The sequence below is a fragment of the Stegodyphus dumicola genome, chromosome 9 (genome assembly GCF_044657685.1).
Source record: "Stegodyphus dumicola isolate Sdum_Otavi_A_Nest chromosome 9, ASM4465768v1".
In the NCBI taxonomy this organism is placed as follows: domain Eukaryota; kingdom Metazoa; phylum Arthropoda; class Arachnida; order Araneae; family Eresidae; genus Stegodyphus; species Stegodyphus dumicola.
The window spans coordinates 49,349,733-49,367,033 of record NC_140776.1 but is presented as its reverse complement, the minus strand read 5'-3'; the positions used below and the strand labels follow the sequence as shown (position 1 = coordinate 49,367,033).

General features: G+C 31.4%; 1 protein-coding gene across 1 annotated transcript in view; it reads left to right on the top strand.

Annotated features, from left to right (window-relative positions):
- Positions 1-17,301, top strand: part of E(Pc) (Enhancer of Polycomb) — a 108,327-nt gene that overhangs the window by 28,778 nt on the left and 62,248 nt on the right. Inside the window, exons 2-8 of the mRNA XM_035357597.2 lie at positions 4,884-5,043; positions 9,090-9,235; positions 10,218-10,313; positions 12,360-12,467; positions 12,556-12,623; positions 15,717-15,797; positions 15,882-16,014. Coding sequence (XP_035213488.2) covers positions 4,884-5,043; positions 9,090-9,235; positions 10,218-10,313; positions 12,360-12,467; positions 12,556-12,623; positions 15,717-15,797; positions 15,882-16,014 — 792 coding nt within the window. The remainder of the gene's footprint in view (positions 1-4,883; positions 5,044-9,089; positions 9,236-10,217; positions 10,314-12,359; positions 12,468-12,555; positions 12,624-15,716; positions 15,798-15,881; positions 16,015-17,301) is intronic.

The following is a 17,301-nucleotide window of genomic DNA, read 5'->3' as shown; positions in this document are numbered from 1 at the left end:
AAAAAGTAATGTTCTGTGTATAGGTACTATGAGTTTTTGCCATCAAATGAGAGTTTCCAAATGGCACTTTCAAAACCAGAAATCGAAGCACTGTCCAGTCATTGAAATGACATCATCAGGACAATTCTCACATTTTGATGAATGTCAGACAAAGGCTTTTTGAGTATGGCTGAAATGTTTTGTCATCTTTCATATTTACTAGTACTTTTTTTTTTATTGAAAATTTTTAAATCCTTGTGCACCACATAGTATTACACAAGGCTTAGTTTAAAAAAAAAAAAACCTGCAAAATAAAATAAACTTACAAATTCACAAATGATATGTAAGAGATAAATTTACAGAAGAAAGAGAAAGCCATTTTATGTTGGACAAATACATGAAGAGGGGGAGGAAATGTGATATTAACAGAGTTTAACCTAGAAATGAGTTCCTTTCGTCCTTCCTTGAGCTTTGAACAATAGAACGACAAACGTTCGACATTTTGTACTAACACGAAACTGCATGAACACAAGTCTGTACTAGATAATCTAAATCTCTTCAGATATGAATTGAATTTACCATGTCCAGTTAGAAATTGAGTAACTTCAAAATTGCAGAAAAATTGTTTATTATTCAGTCTGTGAGAAATGGAAGGAAAATATAGTTTAGTCAAAGAGGCAGTAGTAGAATTCCTGTATAGTTCATTCCACTCGAGTATTGTATCATCCCTACTTTTGTTCTTGTAAAATGACTTAGGAAGTATCATTGGAGTAATTACTTGAAGATGTGTAGCTTGTTTTGCCAACCAATCAGCCCTTTTATTTCCTAAATTGCCAGTGTGGCCACGTACATGAGAAAAGATAACATCAACACCTTTATTATTAAGGTCTTTAAGAAGAGCATGGGAAGTCACAATTAATTTATTATATGAGAAGATATTCCTAAGAGAAAATAAGGATGAAAGAGAATCAGTGCGAATAAGAAATTTAGCACTTAGCGAACAGTTGTTAGATATCCACTTAATTGACTCACTAATGCACAGTAATTCGGCTTGAAAAACACTGCATTCATTGGGAATTCTAAAGAGTTTGTATTCCAGTTCAGAACCATTATGGAAAACGACATAAGCTAATCCAACTCGATTATTAATTTTACTGCCATCTGTATAACACACAACAGGGAAATTATCATCAACAGAATTGTCATAAATGATAGTTTGAATTGGCAAACGATTGGCAGGATGAAGAAGATCTTCAAACAACACCTTGGCATCGAACATAAATTTGCTGATGGTATCTTTAAAGTTTTTGTCATTCAAAACATGAAGGTCAATCAGAGGAAATCCTGAAATTGCGAAACAGGCTTCATAGCTAATTGTTCTGTAGCCACGCACAACTCTTAGTAAAATTCTTCTTTGAATTCTGCGAAGTATACGGGAATTAATCTTCTTTTCTAAAGCTGTTCCCCACACTCTAGAAGCATAGCAAATAAAGGGTACAATACCCTGCTTATAAATCATATCAATAACATTAGATTTTAAACTAAAAGTATTGCAAGAGAAACGATTAAGTCCTCTAAGTATATTTTCGCACTTATTGGATAAATACATAATATGATTTTCCAACAAAACTTATGATCGAGAATAACACCTAAATATTTAATTTCATTCATCATTTCAAATAAGGTATTATCCAAGTACAGTTGTTGGTTTGTATAGCTGAAATGCTTTCTTTTAATTATCATAATTTTAGATTTATTAGGATTGAATTCCAATTTCTGTTCTCTGGACCAATTGGAAATAATATTAAGGGTGTTTTCAGCCGTATTAAAGAGAGTAATGGGACACTTCTCTTGAAAGCAAATTAGTAGATCATCAGCAAAAGAAATTGTTTTACAACTCGGACAATGTGAGAGTCTATTGAGTAGATCATTCATTAAATTCCACAATAAAGTTCCGGAAACCAAGCCTTGAGGGCAATCTCTTTCCAAAATGTGGGAGGAAAAAACGTGGCCAAGGGAGAGCAATGCAGATCTGTCATGCAGAAAATCTTTAATAAGGTGGTAAATATTACACGGAATACCGGCTTTCCTTAAAAAAAAAAAAAAAAAAAAAACAAGTATCCCAGTCTACCAGGCGTGGTCGAAAGCACCTTTGATATCAAGAAACACTAAAACTGTGTGTAAATTTCTCTTCTTACCTTCGTCCACTATGTCTTTTAAGTACAAAAGAGCATCTTCACAACTCTTATGATATAAAACCAAACTGTGCTTTATTTAGCAGTTTTTTACTATGCAAGAACCAGGTAATTCTATTAACAAACAGCTTTTCTAGGCATTTTCCTAAACTGGGAAGAAGATTAATGCATCTCAAGTTATCTAAATGTGGGATACAAGGACCACTATTCCTAGGTATTAAAACGACATTCGCTGTTTTCCAGCAATGAGGAAATGAACCAAGCCTCAGACAAGTATTGAAGATTTTGGAGAATAAATTTGGAAACATTCTATGAATGTGCTTCAAAATTTTGTTTGAAATAGAATCAAGACCAAGAGCTTTATGCATTTAAGTTTTTCTATAACACTATTAATTTCTGACATAGTAAATGGAGGATCTGGATTAGCAACATAATTTAACGAAGCTTCAGTCCTAATCATTCTATGAAACGAATTATCCGTGCTAAAATGGTCCGTGGGAAAGCTTCTGTTAAGAACCTCATTAGCAGTTTCTTCAAGCGACTTTGTACAATTACCAGATGGGAGATAAATTCCACTGACTTCAATGTCTTTCATAAAATTTTTCTTTATACCATTCGTATATATTTTTTTCCAAGCATTCCTTTCATTTATACTCATTAGGAATTCTCTCCTAGACTTAAGCTTTGCATCCTGGAGCTTTAAACTGTAACTATGCCTTAAGTGAAGATATTTTTGTTTATATAACTCTCTAAGAGTAGGATTACGATTTCGTTGAAACCTATGTCTAGCAGCGTTAACCTGTTTTCTCATACATTTGATTTCAGTAGTCCACCAAGGTACCTTATGAACCCTTGACCTTTTTAGAGGCATGGAAGCCTTGGATGCGTTATAGAGAATCGAGACAAAATTTTCTAGTCGAGAGTTTAATGCATGCTTATCCGTACAGCACTCAATAAACTGCAAAAACTCATCAATTGACTGCTTACATGTATTGTAAAAAATATTCCAGTTAGCTTTCTTTACACTGAAGACAATTCTGCTGTCTTTTCTGTCATAGAGAGTGTTATTAGAAGCTACAGATAGTTCAAACTCAATCGCACAGTGATCAGAAAGGGATTCATAATCTGGTTGACACCAACACAAAATATCTGCAAGATTAGATTCCACAACCATAATGTCAATATAGCTTGAACCTTGAGTATTACAGAAAGTAGGACCACAGTCTTCGTTTAGAACGAACAAATTATTCATACTTAAAAATTCACAAAGTTTAACCCCTCGAGAATCTGAAACTGGACTATGCCAAATTTCAGATTTGCTGTTGGCATCCATAGCCCAAATCAATCTATTACAATTTTTTGAAGCTAATGCTACATTAATTTTATGCAAATCCAAGTCGATATTTCTATTAGGTTCAAAATAATAGGAAAAAAGATAAAATCTTGAGTATTGAGAGTAACATGAATAAACACCATATTATAATCAAGATTATTAATATCAAGCAGAGTAGATAGCATTTGATTTCGTACAATAATAGCAGCTTTAATGGTTCATCTCTTCAAGTCACTTCAAAATTATCTCAACGGCCTGAAGTTCACTTTTGAGACTGTCAAAAGAGCCTCGATAACTTCTTTACAAATAATTTAATTACTTTTATAAAAAGGAATTTTCCAGTTACCAGAAAGATGGAAGGTGCTTATGTGATTCAATAAATTTTCATGTTTTTGTACTGCTTCATTTGTACCTAACATCAAAAGTTATTAAAAAATTCAATGACTTTTTACAGAATAGTAATATTTTTAATGGTGGATGCAGCAAATGTCAGTATTGTCCTGAACCTTTGACATTGTGTGGTATTGGTCTGGAATAAATTTTACATTTTTTGTTCAGTTATTGAAATTTACTTTTTCTCATGCGGATTGATGTTGGATATAGTGAATTTAGACAGTTTGTATCGTGTAATTCAAAATATAAATAATAGTGACAGCCAAATAAAATTTTATTTGTCAAGGTGGAAAAAAAGTTATAAATAAGACAAACAAAAAATTAATTTTTTATGTTTTATGATTTGAAAGTTTTTTTTTAATGCGTGTTTAAATAATCTCAAAACAAATCTTATGTGATGCATCTGCTGTACTAAGAAAAGACAAGGCATCCTATTTCCTTTGTAGTGTAGCTATTCATTTGAGATTTTTAATGCTGAACTGAGAACAATGAATACTCAGCTGAGCAGTTTGTGATCAGTAATGTAAAATATATGTGAAAGCAAATGTTTGAGTTTTGAAAGACATTTTTCCATAATTATCTTATAAAATTTTCTGTGAGTTTTTTTTACAGATTTTTAACAAATTCATTCATAGCATCTTTGTACAATAATCAAACAAAATCAGACCAGAGTAATGCATATTAAATGTATAAAGTATAGTAATATATTTTTCAATCTCAGTTAAAAAAAGTATTAATGTAATCTGTTCTTTTATATTTTCTAAAAATAGAATGGTTGATTACTGGAAACTTTGGATGCACTGGGATAAAAAAGCTTAAATTAATTTGTTTTGAAAGAAACCAAAGAAAAAAAAAAAAAAAAAAGTCTGGTTGACTCCTCTTATAAAATATCATTAGGCAAAGCATTGTAGGAATTAATATTTTACTAACTAGATATATTGTTTTTGAAATTGTGCATTCTAATAGGTTTGTTTTTCTTCTAGGAACATCATTTACAAAGAGCGATTTCTGCCCAACAGGCATACGGCCATACTGGTGAACTTGTTATACCTACTCCCGAAGTTTATAATGTTCCAAAACATATTAAAGATGAATTATATCCAGCAACCTATAAAAGTTCACGACATCTTATTCATGTGCAGCGTAAGTTATATATTCTACTACTTTCTGTTATTAATTCTAGAAATATCTTTCAGTGAATCACTGTTACCTGATAAGTTTAGAGAAGCCTGAAAATTCTTGAATAACTTGTCAAACTATACTCTTACTCTTCCTCCCCCCCCCACACACACTACAGTAGGATTGCTTAATGTAATTGCAGGTCTCCGCCCATTTGTATACATGGAAAGTACATTTCCTATAGTGTTCAATAAGTTAATGTTATAAAAGTATTATAGAATGAATTTTTAAAGTGAAGTAATATCACCAAATAAAAGATAAAAATTGCCAGATGATAAAACTATGTTGTCAAACATCTTGATTTAAGGTAACCTTGGCTTCAAGCAGCATCTCGAAAAAACGGTACGAAATTTGTTTTAAACATACCAACCTTTTAATAAGTGATAAAATAAAAGGTGAAGAATTAAAAACTTCTCCAACTAACATGAATTGTAAGGAGTTTAATCCTTGGATGGATATTGCTGAAAAATCTTATATTGCAGATTCACTGACAAAAGAAAGTATCTGCTTGTTGCTTTCTAAAATAAATCCAAGCACACTTGTAATAACTTTCTGAAGATGATGAAACTGATGAATTTCCTAGAAATGCTGAGTTAAGTGCCCATCAGCAGCCGACCAATAAAGCTGCTGAATGCTTCAGTCTGAGATTTGTAGCACGGTGAATGGGCTGACTGTATTAGTGTTATCATTGTTTTTTCCATGTGTAACATATGATACAAGCCTTTTTTTTTTTCCACCAAAAGTCCTCCATGTGCAACTATCTCTCTTACTGAATATCATTGTGTGCTTTGCCATAATTAAAAAAAAAAAAAAAAAGTGTTAAGAGACCTCTATGAGTATTAAGGGTACAGCATCAAGAAAGTACTTTAAAAAAATTATGAACCATTCAAAAGAGATACTGTGAAAGCATTATTTATAATTTTCTAGTTAGTTTTATTAAATTAGTTAAATTCCATTGATTTTTTGAAGGATATTTTTCTGTTCACTTGATGTTATCAAGAAAGTCATGGACAAAAGTGATTGTGATTAAGTGCTTTATGAAAGTAAAGATCCTACAAAAAAAATTACAAGTCATTTGCATTAATTGAAATAGTAGTTCACCAAATTTGCTGGCAGCATATCCTGGGCAATGAAATGTTCTTTGCTGATTTTTTTAAAACTAGTTCGAGATGTTAGAAGCTTTGTTTACCTGCGTATTACAATTCTCAATGAAGAAATATACACAGAAGAAGGGTTCATAAATCTGGAAGTGTGCTTGAGCTATTTTTTATTCTTATAGAAATATTTTGTCATTTTGAAATGTCATGATTTTCTGCTATGTAATGTATCAGTTCTTCGATAAGACATGCCACAAGGTTGAAACTGTAACTACATATAATGTAAACACAAGGTTGTTTATGTAATATATAGTAAGTTGCACTAATCATTTTAGCAGGTAGTTTTTCTGGAAAGGTATCGTGAAATAATTAATATGTACATATAGATTTTTTTTTTGTTTGTTTGTTTTGTTTTTATGTACATGAGAAAGAAATTTGTATCAAGTTCTATATCAGATTAAAATATTTTGAATAGAAAACTTAAGTGTATAAATGAGTAGAAAACTTTAGTATGTAAATAGTACAGGTGGGCTCAATTTTACGAAGTTGTACTTTGTCCAAACGCAACTTTTAAAAAATATTTCATTGCGTAAATTTGATAACCAGTATGTGATTGCAAGATAAAAAGTACCTACTATCGAAAGAGAATTTTTAACCAATCAAAGAGTGATAAGTTTTTTATCTGGAGCAGTTGGCTGAACAGCTACAAAACTTGTTTAGAAAAATTTTCAGAGTATGGCCAAGAAAGATTTTAAACAGTTCAGTTAAAGAAAGTAGGACTAGTACAAATGCGTTCTCATCTTTTTTCACCTCTACTTTTTCCGAGCGAACCAGCCATTCTTCTCCAAGTATTTCAAATAAGATGAAGCTTAATGAAGATGACAAAATAAAATATCCAGCTTCTCTCCTGTGAATGAAAAAGAAAAAGTAAGCTAGCAACAAAACTAGACTTTCTGGTAATGGCAGTTCTTGTCAGTGCTGCTTTAAAGGATACTTAGATTTTGATGTAAGAGATACCTCATATTTATTGATCACAATAAGATATAGAGGAAAAGGCAAAATCTCAAAGTTCTCTTGTGAAAAAAATTAAAAGAGCAACCCTTGTTACCAGTGTTTAGTGTTAATTTTGATGGCTGAAGAGATTAGACAGGGAACACAAATGTGCAACCACCTTTCTCATGCTAAGTTTTAACACTAGAGTGCTGTCAGTCTCGAAACTGATTTTTTGTCCATATCGCTTGTGCTTAAATCAATTTTCAAATTGTTGTCACTAAATGTTATTGCAATATATATTATTTTTTTGAAAGATTAAATAATGAACCTGTATGTATGTTCCTAGCATTGTGGGAAAATACTAGCACTAGAGTCACTGTAATCTTAATACGCGTAGTCTTTCATGCAAACATGGCCATCTCGAAGCCCAAATTTTGTTTTTGACTTATTTCATATTTTATACAAATTTAATAAAATCAGGGATTTGAAAGCAAGAAGTGGCAACATGGTTTGAAATAAAACACTTTTCTCTTCAGTGAAGACTTGGCAAAATGTAAGATAATTTTTCAGTTTTAATAAACAAACTTTGCTGTATGAGAGCAGTATGTTGTTGCACTGTGGGAAACATTTTTATTTTCCACGTACCAGCATGTTACCAATCAGTAAAGCCTTTCAGATTTAATCTAGAAGATTATTAAGTAATCACTGATTTAAATTAAACTGTATTAAATCACGAGATCATTAAATCATGAATTTTTAGTTCCACTTTTTAATGTGCTACTTTCTAATGAACTTACATTATAGACAGAACTTGTATGGTTAATTTAACAGAATTTTAAATTAGCTTTTTCATCTAGATTTTGCATCTTAAAGGGGAAAAAAAGCAGCAATTAGCCTATTGTAAATTATTTATCCACATTAGTATTTGATATTTCAAAACTTTTAACTTTTTTGGTGTGTATTTTATCAGACTTTGATCTTAATGTGCTTGCCTCATTTTGGTTTGATGATTAGAAGCTGGTTATATGTAAATTTCCCAAATAAGGCATGGATATGTGTGATTTTGATTTCTTTGTGAAATATAACTTGCCAATTTAAATATCATCTTTGGTGGCAAGGGGCAGCTATGTAAGACTCTTGGATTCATTATCTAGGGTGCTTTCTATCTAAACTGAAATGGAGCTTGGCGTATAGTCCATCTGGGCCTTCTCTTAAACAAAAGTCATGTGCAGTTAATAATGAAAGTCATTATATTTGTTGCTACCTACACTCACTATAGAAGTCAGCCATAAGAGCCACCTTAAACTGATATAGCTAATCAGGGTAACATAAAGAAAGCATTTTAACATTCCAAACACATTCTCAGTTACGAGTGAAATAATTATTTACTAATAGCTCCAGTATAAAGGTCAATGCAAAAGTACTCATCTGATAAGACTATATTAAATTCTTTCTCTTTATAGTGATCACATCGGGATTGTTGTAGAGCAGTTTAGCTGTTGATAAATAATCGCTAATAACTGAGAATGTATTTATGTAATCAGGATGTACGGTTATGGTTAGAATTAAATCAATGGAACACAGTTTTACTAATTCTGTTTTTTTTTCCCTCTGAAACCCAGAAAAGTGCTGAATTTACTATACTTTGTGAAAATAATATTATTAAGACCTAAAAAACCTCTAAAATTATGTTAATCTGTAACTTCTTGGCACTATCAAGTGATATTGGCTGTTAGTAAATAGCAAAATGGCGCATAAAATATTATTAAAATAGATTATTCTGTAAAAACACCCTCTCTTTTTTTTAATATAGGAATGTAATCTGCTACTCTATATATAGTATTTTAATAATAAACTTTGTTTATTTCATAAATTTTGAAGTTTAAAATACAGTGGAGTGATTATTAATGCTCATTGTAGCCTTCTCTATGGACCAAGATATACCGGATTATGATATTGACTCGGAAGATGAAATATGGTTATCAGAGCAAGCAGGCAGGCTAGACATCAGGCCTTTACAATTTGAAGAGATGATGGACAGGTTAGAAAAAAGTAGTGGCCAACAGGTAATTAATGTTTTTTTAAAATAATATGTGCATGTATGCCAGTGTCTTTTGGCTAAAATGTGTTTGCCACTAAACCATGCATTTACCCCCCCCCCAGTGCAAATTAGCTGAACTTTTTGTTCAGCATTATTAAAAAATTTTACTGAATTTTAATCAAGTATATGAATATTAAAGGTGAGACAAATCTTAAGTTTTCATGAATCTTTCATCTAACAATAAGAAGTAAAAGAAAGAAAACAGAAAATGTTTAACTAAAAATTTTAATTTGAACAAAATTTCAAGTTTGTTTTTAATTAAAAGCACTTCAAAATGCAGTTTAAAAATATGTCTGCATTTAATAAGAAAAGAATGAATTTTAATAAGTAAATTTCATAGTTTTTGTATCATAAAGTTCATTCTTCAGTGCAACTTGATCATATATATATTAAGAACAGCTGATATTTTTCTTTTCCACATTTCAGAATCATTATTAAATTTTGAAAAGGTTCTAAAGCAAAATAGAGTGTGGAAGATTATTCCAAGAGTTAACATAGAAAACACTTAACATGACATGCTAATTTTTCTCCATGAAAATAAAGGTTTAGCAGAGATATCACATGTGATGTTATTGATCCGTTCGTGTATATATAGATGTTATTAACTTTCGCTAAAATGAATCTTTTGGGTTAAAACATTTAACTGCTTTGTAGGTTGTTATTTAAGTGGGGAAAAAGTGCTTAAAATTTTCAAATCTTGAATTTTTCATAGGAATTATGGGATCTGAAGAAAAATGTGCCATCTCTAATTAATATATATTTTAACATATAGTTTATGTTATGGAGCAGTGTAATTTCATTGTCACAGCATGTATTATTGTTTTTAGTGTAATTTAAAAACTTACTTCCAGAATTATTTGTAATTAATTCAGCTGTTTAGAAACATTCTTACTTAAATAAATTTATTTATAATCAGCATGAAAAACAGCATCTCATTATTTTAATAGGTTATTACTTTGAAAGAAGCTAAATTACTGTTAAGAGATGATGATGATATCATCATTGCTGTATATGACTATTGGCTGAACAAGAGGCTAAAAACAGTAAGCTGTGTTATACTTTTCTTCATTTGGTGATTATATTTTGTTATGCTTGTCAAACGTTTTTTGTTATACTTTAGGAATATATATGATGAAAAATAGCAGTGATTCTTGTTATGAAATTGCATTTTATAATAAAAAATAACTTGGATCCATTCTGAAAATTTTAAGCAAAAATAAATTATTAAGATAATCTTAGGATATGTGTTAACTATAATATTCAAAGTATAATTAGTTATTTGCAGTAGTATATTCATATCATTGTTTGATGAATTTTTTAAGTAGGTAAGTATTACTCCGGTTGTCGCACTTTACCTTAAATCTAATCAACTGTGTATATGAATGCAGAAGATAAAAGTCTTCGGAAGTTTCATATAAGTGTTAAGTCGTCATAGACATGCAGACTCACAGACATCATTGCAAAAAGCAAAATGTAGATGTGTAAACCCTAATTCATGCTTTCATGCTTATTCACTGAAGCTCATTATCAATTTTTTTAACCCAAAACTATACCTCTCTTTGGGGGGCATTAAAAGCATGAGTTAATTTATTTAATGTTCTTTGAATAATTTAACTTGTGCTTTTAATGCACGATTAAAAGCACGAGTTAATATTTGGAAAATAAGGAATATTTGTTCATATCCTATGATTTTGCTATATTTTTCATATTGTGATCTGTTAATTGGTCCCTATTTTTATTAAGCAACGAAAGCATGAAGTAGGACAGAATTTATAGATGTTGGAAAACTAATTGCCTATGTAAATCATAAATGAACTGCAGTTTTCAAAATGTAAAGTAAAATGGGAAAATTGAATAACCATTAATTAATTTTTCAAAAGTTGGTATTTCTACATATTTCTTAAATGAATGAAATAAAAAGAATGTTTTGTACCTTATTAAGATATTCACGTATGTTTTCAAAAGTCTTAAAATTTTAGTAACCAGTATGAAAGATTTTTATCTAAAATTTAAAAAATTTCTTGACCCCTTCAGGACAAGTGTATCATACATGCATCAGCAGCTAATACTCTTACAAGATAGCATTCTGCTTAGCACAACTCACCTTGGAGATGGTGTGTTGCACCAGTGCATCACCCGACAGCTAGCGACATTTGGGACTGGTGCGTATATGGCACACCTGTCTGCAGAGGGTTTTTAGTTCAGCAACATGCCGTCATGAAGGGATTAATAAAGTATTTGTTTTTTCAAGGAATATGTGAAATTCCTTATGCAAATTTATAATGCTATGCATTACTACACAGGTGGGGGAACTCTGACATGCACATTAGCCCACCAGCGGCCAAGCGGTAAAGACGCTAAATACTGATAGTTCGGTCTGAGGTTCGAATCCCGTGAACGGGCTGGCTGCATGGGCGTTTTCGTGGTTTTTCTCCATGTGTAACGTGTATACGAGCCAGTTTCCCTTAGAAAGTCCTCCACGAAGGCATCCCTCCCTTTAGGCAGATAGCCCTCGTGTGCTTTGCCATAATTAAATAATCCAATCCAAAATCCTGACATGCACATTTTTTTATGGGGCTGCTGCTAAAACAGAACATCTGTTCAGAGAAAGTTGAAAGAACAGTTGAGTCTTTCATTTGAACAGTTGAGAGGAGCTATTCTTTTTCTGTATACAGTCTCAGTCTTTCTGTACACAGTTGGATTGTTGGATGTCGGTGAGCTCGACATTTATGCAGAAATAAATTTAAATAGGAATAGTGTGCCAGCAGAACACCCCCTTTTTTCTCCATTTACCAGTAGTGCCCATTACTATCTCAATAAGCTATTTTTTGTACACATTCTGCCTATTTCACTTTGACACTTTTACCAGATTATTATTGATCATCCTTATCTTTAAGAACAACTGTTCTATTGTTTTAAATTTGTTTAAATTTCACATGGTGTGAAAAGACCTTAAAAGGTGAGTAATTCAGTTACATTTTTCTCTAGTAGTTATAACAAGCCCAAAGAATATTTCAGTTTATTCATTAGAATGTTTTTAAAAAATGCAGTTCTATGTTAGACTAATAAAAATTATTTTCTTTTTTCAGCAACATCCACTGATACCTCAAGTCAAAACAGAGAAAAGGGATGGCTCAACGAATAATAATCCATATGTTGCCTTCAGGCGGCGGACAGAGAAAATGCAAACGAGAAAGGTATGAATTTAGACTTTGAAATGTATTGGAGGACTTTTATTTCTCCTATTAAATAAAAATGTGAAATTTTTCTGTGTTAAAATTGCAGAACAGAAAAAATGACGAAGCCTCTTATGAAAAGATGTTAAAGCTACGTCGAGACCTGAGCAGAGCTGTGTAAGTTGAAATTTGCTTTTTATCTAAATAACTTTTTAATTTATTACTGTCAGAAAAAAGGATGTATAGTGGTAAAAAACGAGTGTATTTATTCATTTCTTGTATGTATATCTTTTTGTAATATAATTTTTTTGTACTTGATGTGTAACGAATTTGAAAATAGGTTATTTATTCTATTCAGTGCAAATATAATTAAATATGTATGATAGATCAGGCGTAGATTTTATTTTATGAGTACTTAATGATAAATAATCTGTCCAGCTGCATACTTCTAATTGAAATAAGAAGTCCTGAAAAATAGTTGATTCCATGAGAGTTACTTGAGTTGTTCACTGCTTTTTGTATTAAAAATAATATGCCTCTGTAAAAAAAAAAAATAATAATAATATAGTTACCCTCTCTTTAACCACTTGCGCTACGACTAAACTTCACGGTTGCGGTGCCGTGCACTACAATATAACAAGCGGTAAAGTGTCTCATTTACGCTGCTCCGCATCTGCGAGTACAATCCAGAGCTGTAACTCGAGAAATAAACAATCTCGTTGTTAGGTGACGTGTGCACCACATTATTTTCATTTTTGCGTTAAAAGCCTATCGACGTTTGTGTTCACGCCGCTCTGAGACAAAAGCATCTCGCCGTGGGTGGCAGGTATTTTTAGCACAAGTGGTTAAACAAATTGCACATTTCTTCAAAAATTCTTCCCGCACAAGCGATGATCAAGCGGCTGCACCTGGCATTTGTAGGGTTGCTTGAATATATAGGCCTTAATGGCTGTATATGATTTATTTTTACTTGATGTTTTGCAATATTTATATATTTTGGTTTGTGTACAATTAAATTATGCCCTGGCTGTGGAGGAAAACAATTTCTAAATACTGTGACATCTATCATTGCTGTTATCTTAAATATTTTCTTCTTTTTGCATATTCCATTGAGATTTCGCTTTATGTTGATGGTTTGTGATAGTAAATTTTCATTGTTCTGTAGAAGAACCTTTTTTTAGACAAAACCCAGTTTGTTTGGAGTTGACTCTAAGTGACTGCTTTGTTTTAAGAAACATACGAGGGTTGGAACTTTAATAGTGGCAACACAGCTGAACAAACGCTACGCAACAAAACCAAAGAATATCACGTATACCACACGTGAACTACATACCTACCTTACCTCTCAGCAAAAAGACTCGTCCTGCCTACGTCATGCGCATGATCCTTGTATTAGCTCGCGATCTAAAGTAAGTGTTGTCAGGATGTTTTCAAAACAAGAACAACGATGTTGGATAAAAATTGAATGTGCCAGAGGTCGTACAGCACGACAGTGTCATCAAGGGCTACAAGAGGCTTCCGGGGAATCTGCATTGCCTTACAGAACCGTAGCAAGATGGGTGAAAGCATTCAATGAAGGACGCCAAAACGTGGCAGACGTGCAAGCTGTTGCCGCACTAATGGACAGTGATCGCCGCCAAACGATTCGTCAGCTGGCCGGACAAACGGAATTAGTGCATATGACTGTGCTGCACATTCTGAAGGAACGCCTGCCCATGAGAAAAATTGCTTCACGATGGGTTCCACATCAATTGACGGAAATGCAGAAATGGCTACGATACGATGCTGCCCGAACCCACCTGGAGCGCTATGAGTGCGAAGGAGATCTTCCACTTCATATCCTAATAATTGTAAATGTTTTAACCTTTTGTAGTTTGATAAAAAAAATTTCCATCTTATATGGATTATTTGATTACAGGTGTTCCTGTGTCATAAGAAAACTTTTTCTTTTATTTGGATTGTTTTCTTATGTTGAAAAAAAAGTTTTAAGTGTTTTAGTCACTTCAGATAAGAACTGTGCCCTTCTTTAATTAACCATTTAGCTTCCTTCTGTTGAGAAAATATTTAATTACTGTCGTCATTTGAGATAAAATTGTTCTATTTTTTAACCACTTTAAATATATTTCTAAAAAAATGTTTACTCTTTCAAAGGGTATGTAATACATTATGTATACTTTTGATACATATTAGAAGTTTGTCCTGTAGATAGTGTATTATTTCTGGAATTTGTTAAAGAATTTATAGAGTGTATATTTAAATATATTTGATTAAAAAAAGTGGGGAAATTTATTTTGGGACTCTAGAAGAGGGAAAAGAATATTATCATATGTTCACACTTAATACAAATGCTTTTCCAGATTTGTGATACAGATGTTTAGAAATTAAAGCTGTGGTAATGTAGCTTTCTAAGTTGGAAATATGCAGTAGAAGTTTATATTTATTTAAAAAAAAAAAAGGTATCTCATTTTGATTTTTAGGCCCATTCTTTGGTATTGTAAATGATAAAATGCTTGTATTTTAATCATTGAGCAGAAGAGGCCCTGTGTTAGCACTTTGAAAAACAGCCATATAATTAAAGGTGCATTCTTCCCTCTCTTTTTAAGAAAATTAGCTGTTTGTATTATATGTGATATTCAGTTGCTGTGTTGTGGAAAGTAAAAGTTGAGAAAATTTCTTTAGTTCAAGAGTCATATCATTTAGTTATTATTCAGTTTAACAGTCATATATTATCTACTAGTCAGGTATGATTTTTGCTTACATTTGTGTCTTTGCTTGCTTTGGTTTAGGAAGTTTTTTCAATTGAATGCTTAATGTTAAATGAAATAAGAAAATGTTTAGGTTTAAAAATGGGGGGGGGGAAATTAAATCTGATCCAAGTAACTGGTAGAAAAAATAGTAGCTAGATTGAAGGATGAAAATGTAACAGTATTTTTCTAATTAAATTATCTATTATTTATTAATACAAAATGTTTCTAAGTTGGCCATTAAATATGAAAGCTTTTCCTTAATAAAACATCTGGAATAATAAATTATAAATTTCAAGCAGTGCTGTTTGTTTGGTCTGGCTGGGTTTGTTTTTAAGATTGCTATTTTTGTTTTATGTTATTTATCATTTGCATATTTAAACAAGTAATTAGTATACATTTGTATTTTCTAATCATCAAAAGGAGATAAGCAGACTATACCTATATTCATCTTTCATGTAGTTGGACCTTTTGTGTGTATGAAACTTTCCTTTAACAATATTTTTTATTTGTTGATTCTTTTTAGCACATTATTAGAGTTTGTGAAACGTAGAGAAAAGTCTAAAAGGGAGCATCTTCATTTAACAGTAGAAATTGTTGAGAAAAGGTAATTATGGTAAAGACATATTTTATGATCTATGATTATTTAAATTTTATAATTTCATAAACTTATTTTTGCTATTTTTTATAGGTATCAAGCTGGTGATTTCAGTGGCCAGTTATTAGCTGAAGTTTCTGCTATAAAGCATTCACGTCCTAACTTCATTCCTGTAAATAGTAGTCAAATTGTAATTAAACCAGATACACGGGTAACAAAAACTAAGGTAATATATATATGTTGTATGATCTTTAATTCATTTAGTGTGAAAACAAGTTACTACTACTTGCGTAATTGCTGCAAAGTTAGTTAATAATAATTTATTTCCTAAACAATATTGATTAATTGATTATATTATCTTCTAAGTTTAATTAAAGTAGAATTATTTTAAAAGAATGAATCCATACTGGTAAGTTATATTTTGAAAGATGTTTTGAAGTAACTTGAAAGTAAAATGTTAATAATGTTTTAACGGGGACTGGAATTAAATCATCATGAAGAACAAAATTTCAATTGTAAAAGGAAAAATCAAATTAAAAACATGTAATCATTGTCATTGATCGGAAATTAGTTGACTTTTCAAGGGGAACAAACCAACTCCCGTTCAATGAACAATTATTAATAAATACGTAAATACGAAGGTGTTTCGTCTTTACTCGAGTTATAAAGTAAAGCCAAACCAGCAATTATAGTCAGGCCAAATATTTCCGCGAATAGAAGGGAATATGAACCAATGCTGATACTCAAAGATCTTAGTCTTATGAAGCATTTTAGCCAATTCAATTTGGAGTAAAAAGCAATTTCTGTAGAGAAATCCGAAAAAACTCGAGTAACTGTCCCCGACACCCTCGTGTTTATGCATTTGAGTTCTATATTATTTGTAAAAATTAAACATTGGAAATTGTCATTATGAAATAGAATTCAAAGTAAGGTTGAAATAAACATAGAAGATTACAAAATAAAATAAATAATGCAAACTTTGTAAAAACAAATCAAAAATAATATAAAAATAAAAAATATAATAAGAACAGTGAATGTACATGAAGATATAAAGACCAGAAAAGGTATTAAGTAACTTCATTCTTTCTAGTGGGGAGTTGGCAAAGTGTTCTCGTCTGACTAATGAGTGTAGGGTGTCCGAAAAATTCTTAGCGGCAGTGGGGGCTTTGAATAATATCAGTCGGTAAGACTTGGGTGAAGTAATTTATTAAAATGGGGGGAATTTTTGAGGGATGTATTATGTAGAGTTCTTATTTGAGTGAAACTGTCTGTTAAGATTTTTTTTAAAATACTAGTGAATGGAAATTAATTTCTGGCTAATTGTCGTGTCACAATGATTAAGAATTTAAGAAAGGAAAGGAATTTTCACTGTCCAAGAGCTATTAGACAGACTAAAGTCATGAAATAGGCCCATTTTTTTAGTAACAGCGTAAGTCTAAAGACAATTAGCTTTTTACAATATATACAACTGAATAATTACACTATATAAAAATCCTTCAACTGATAGTCATCC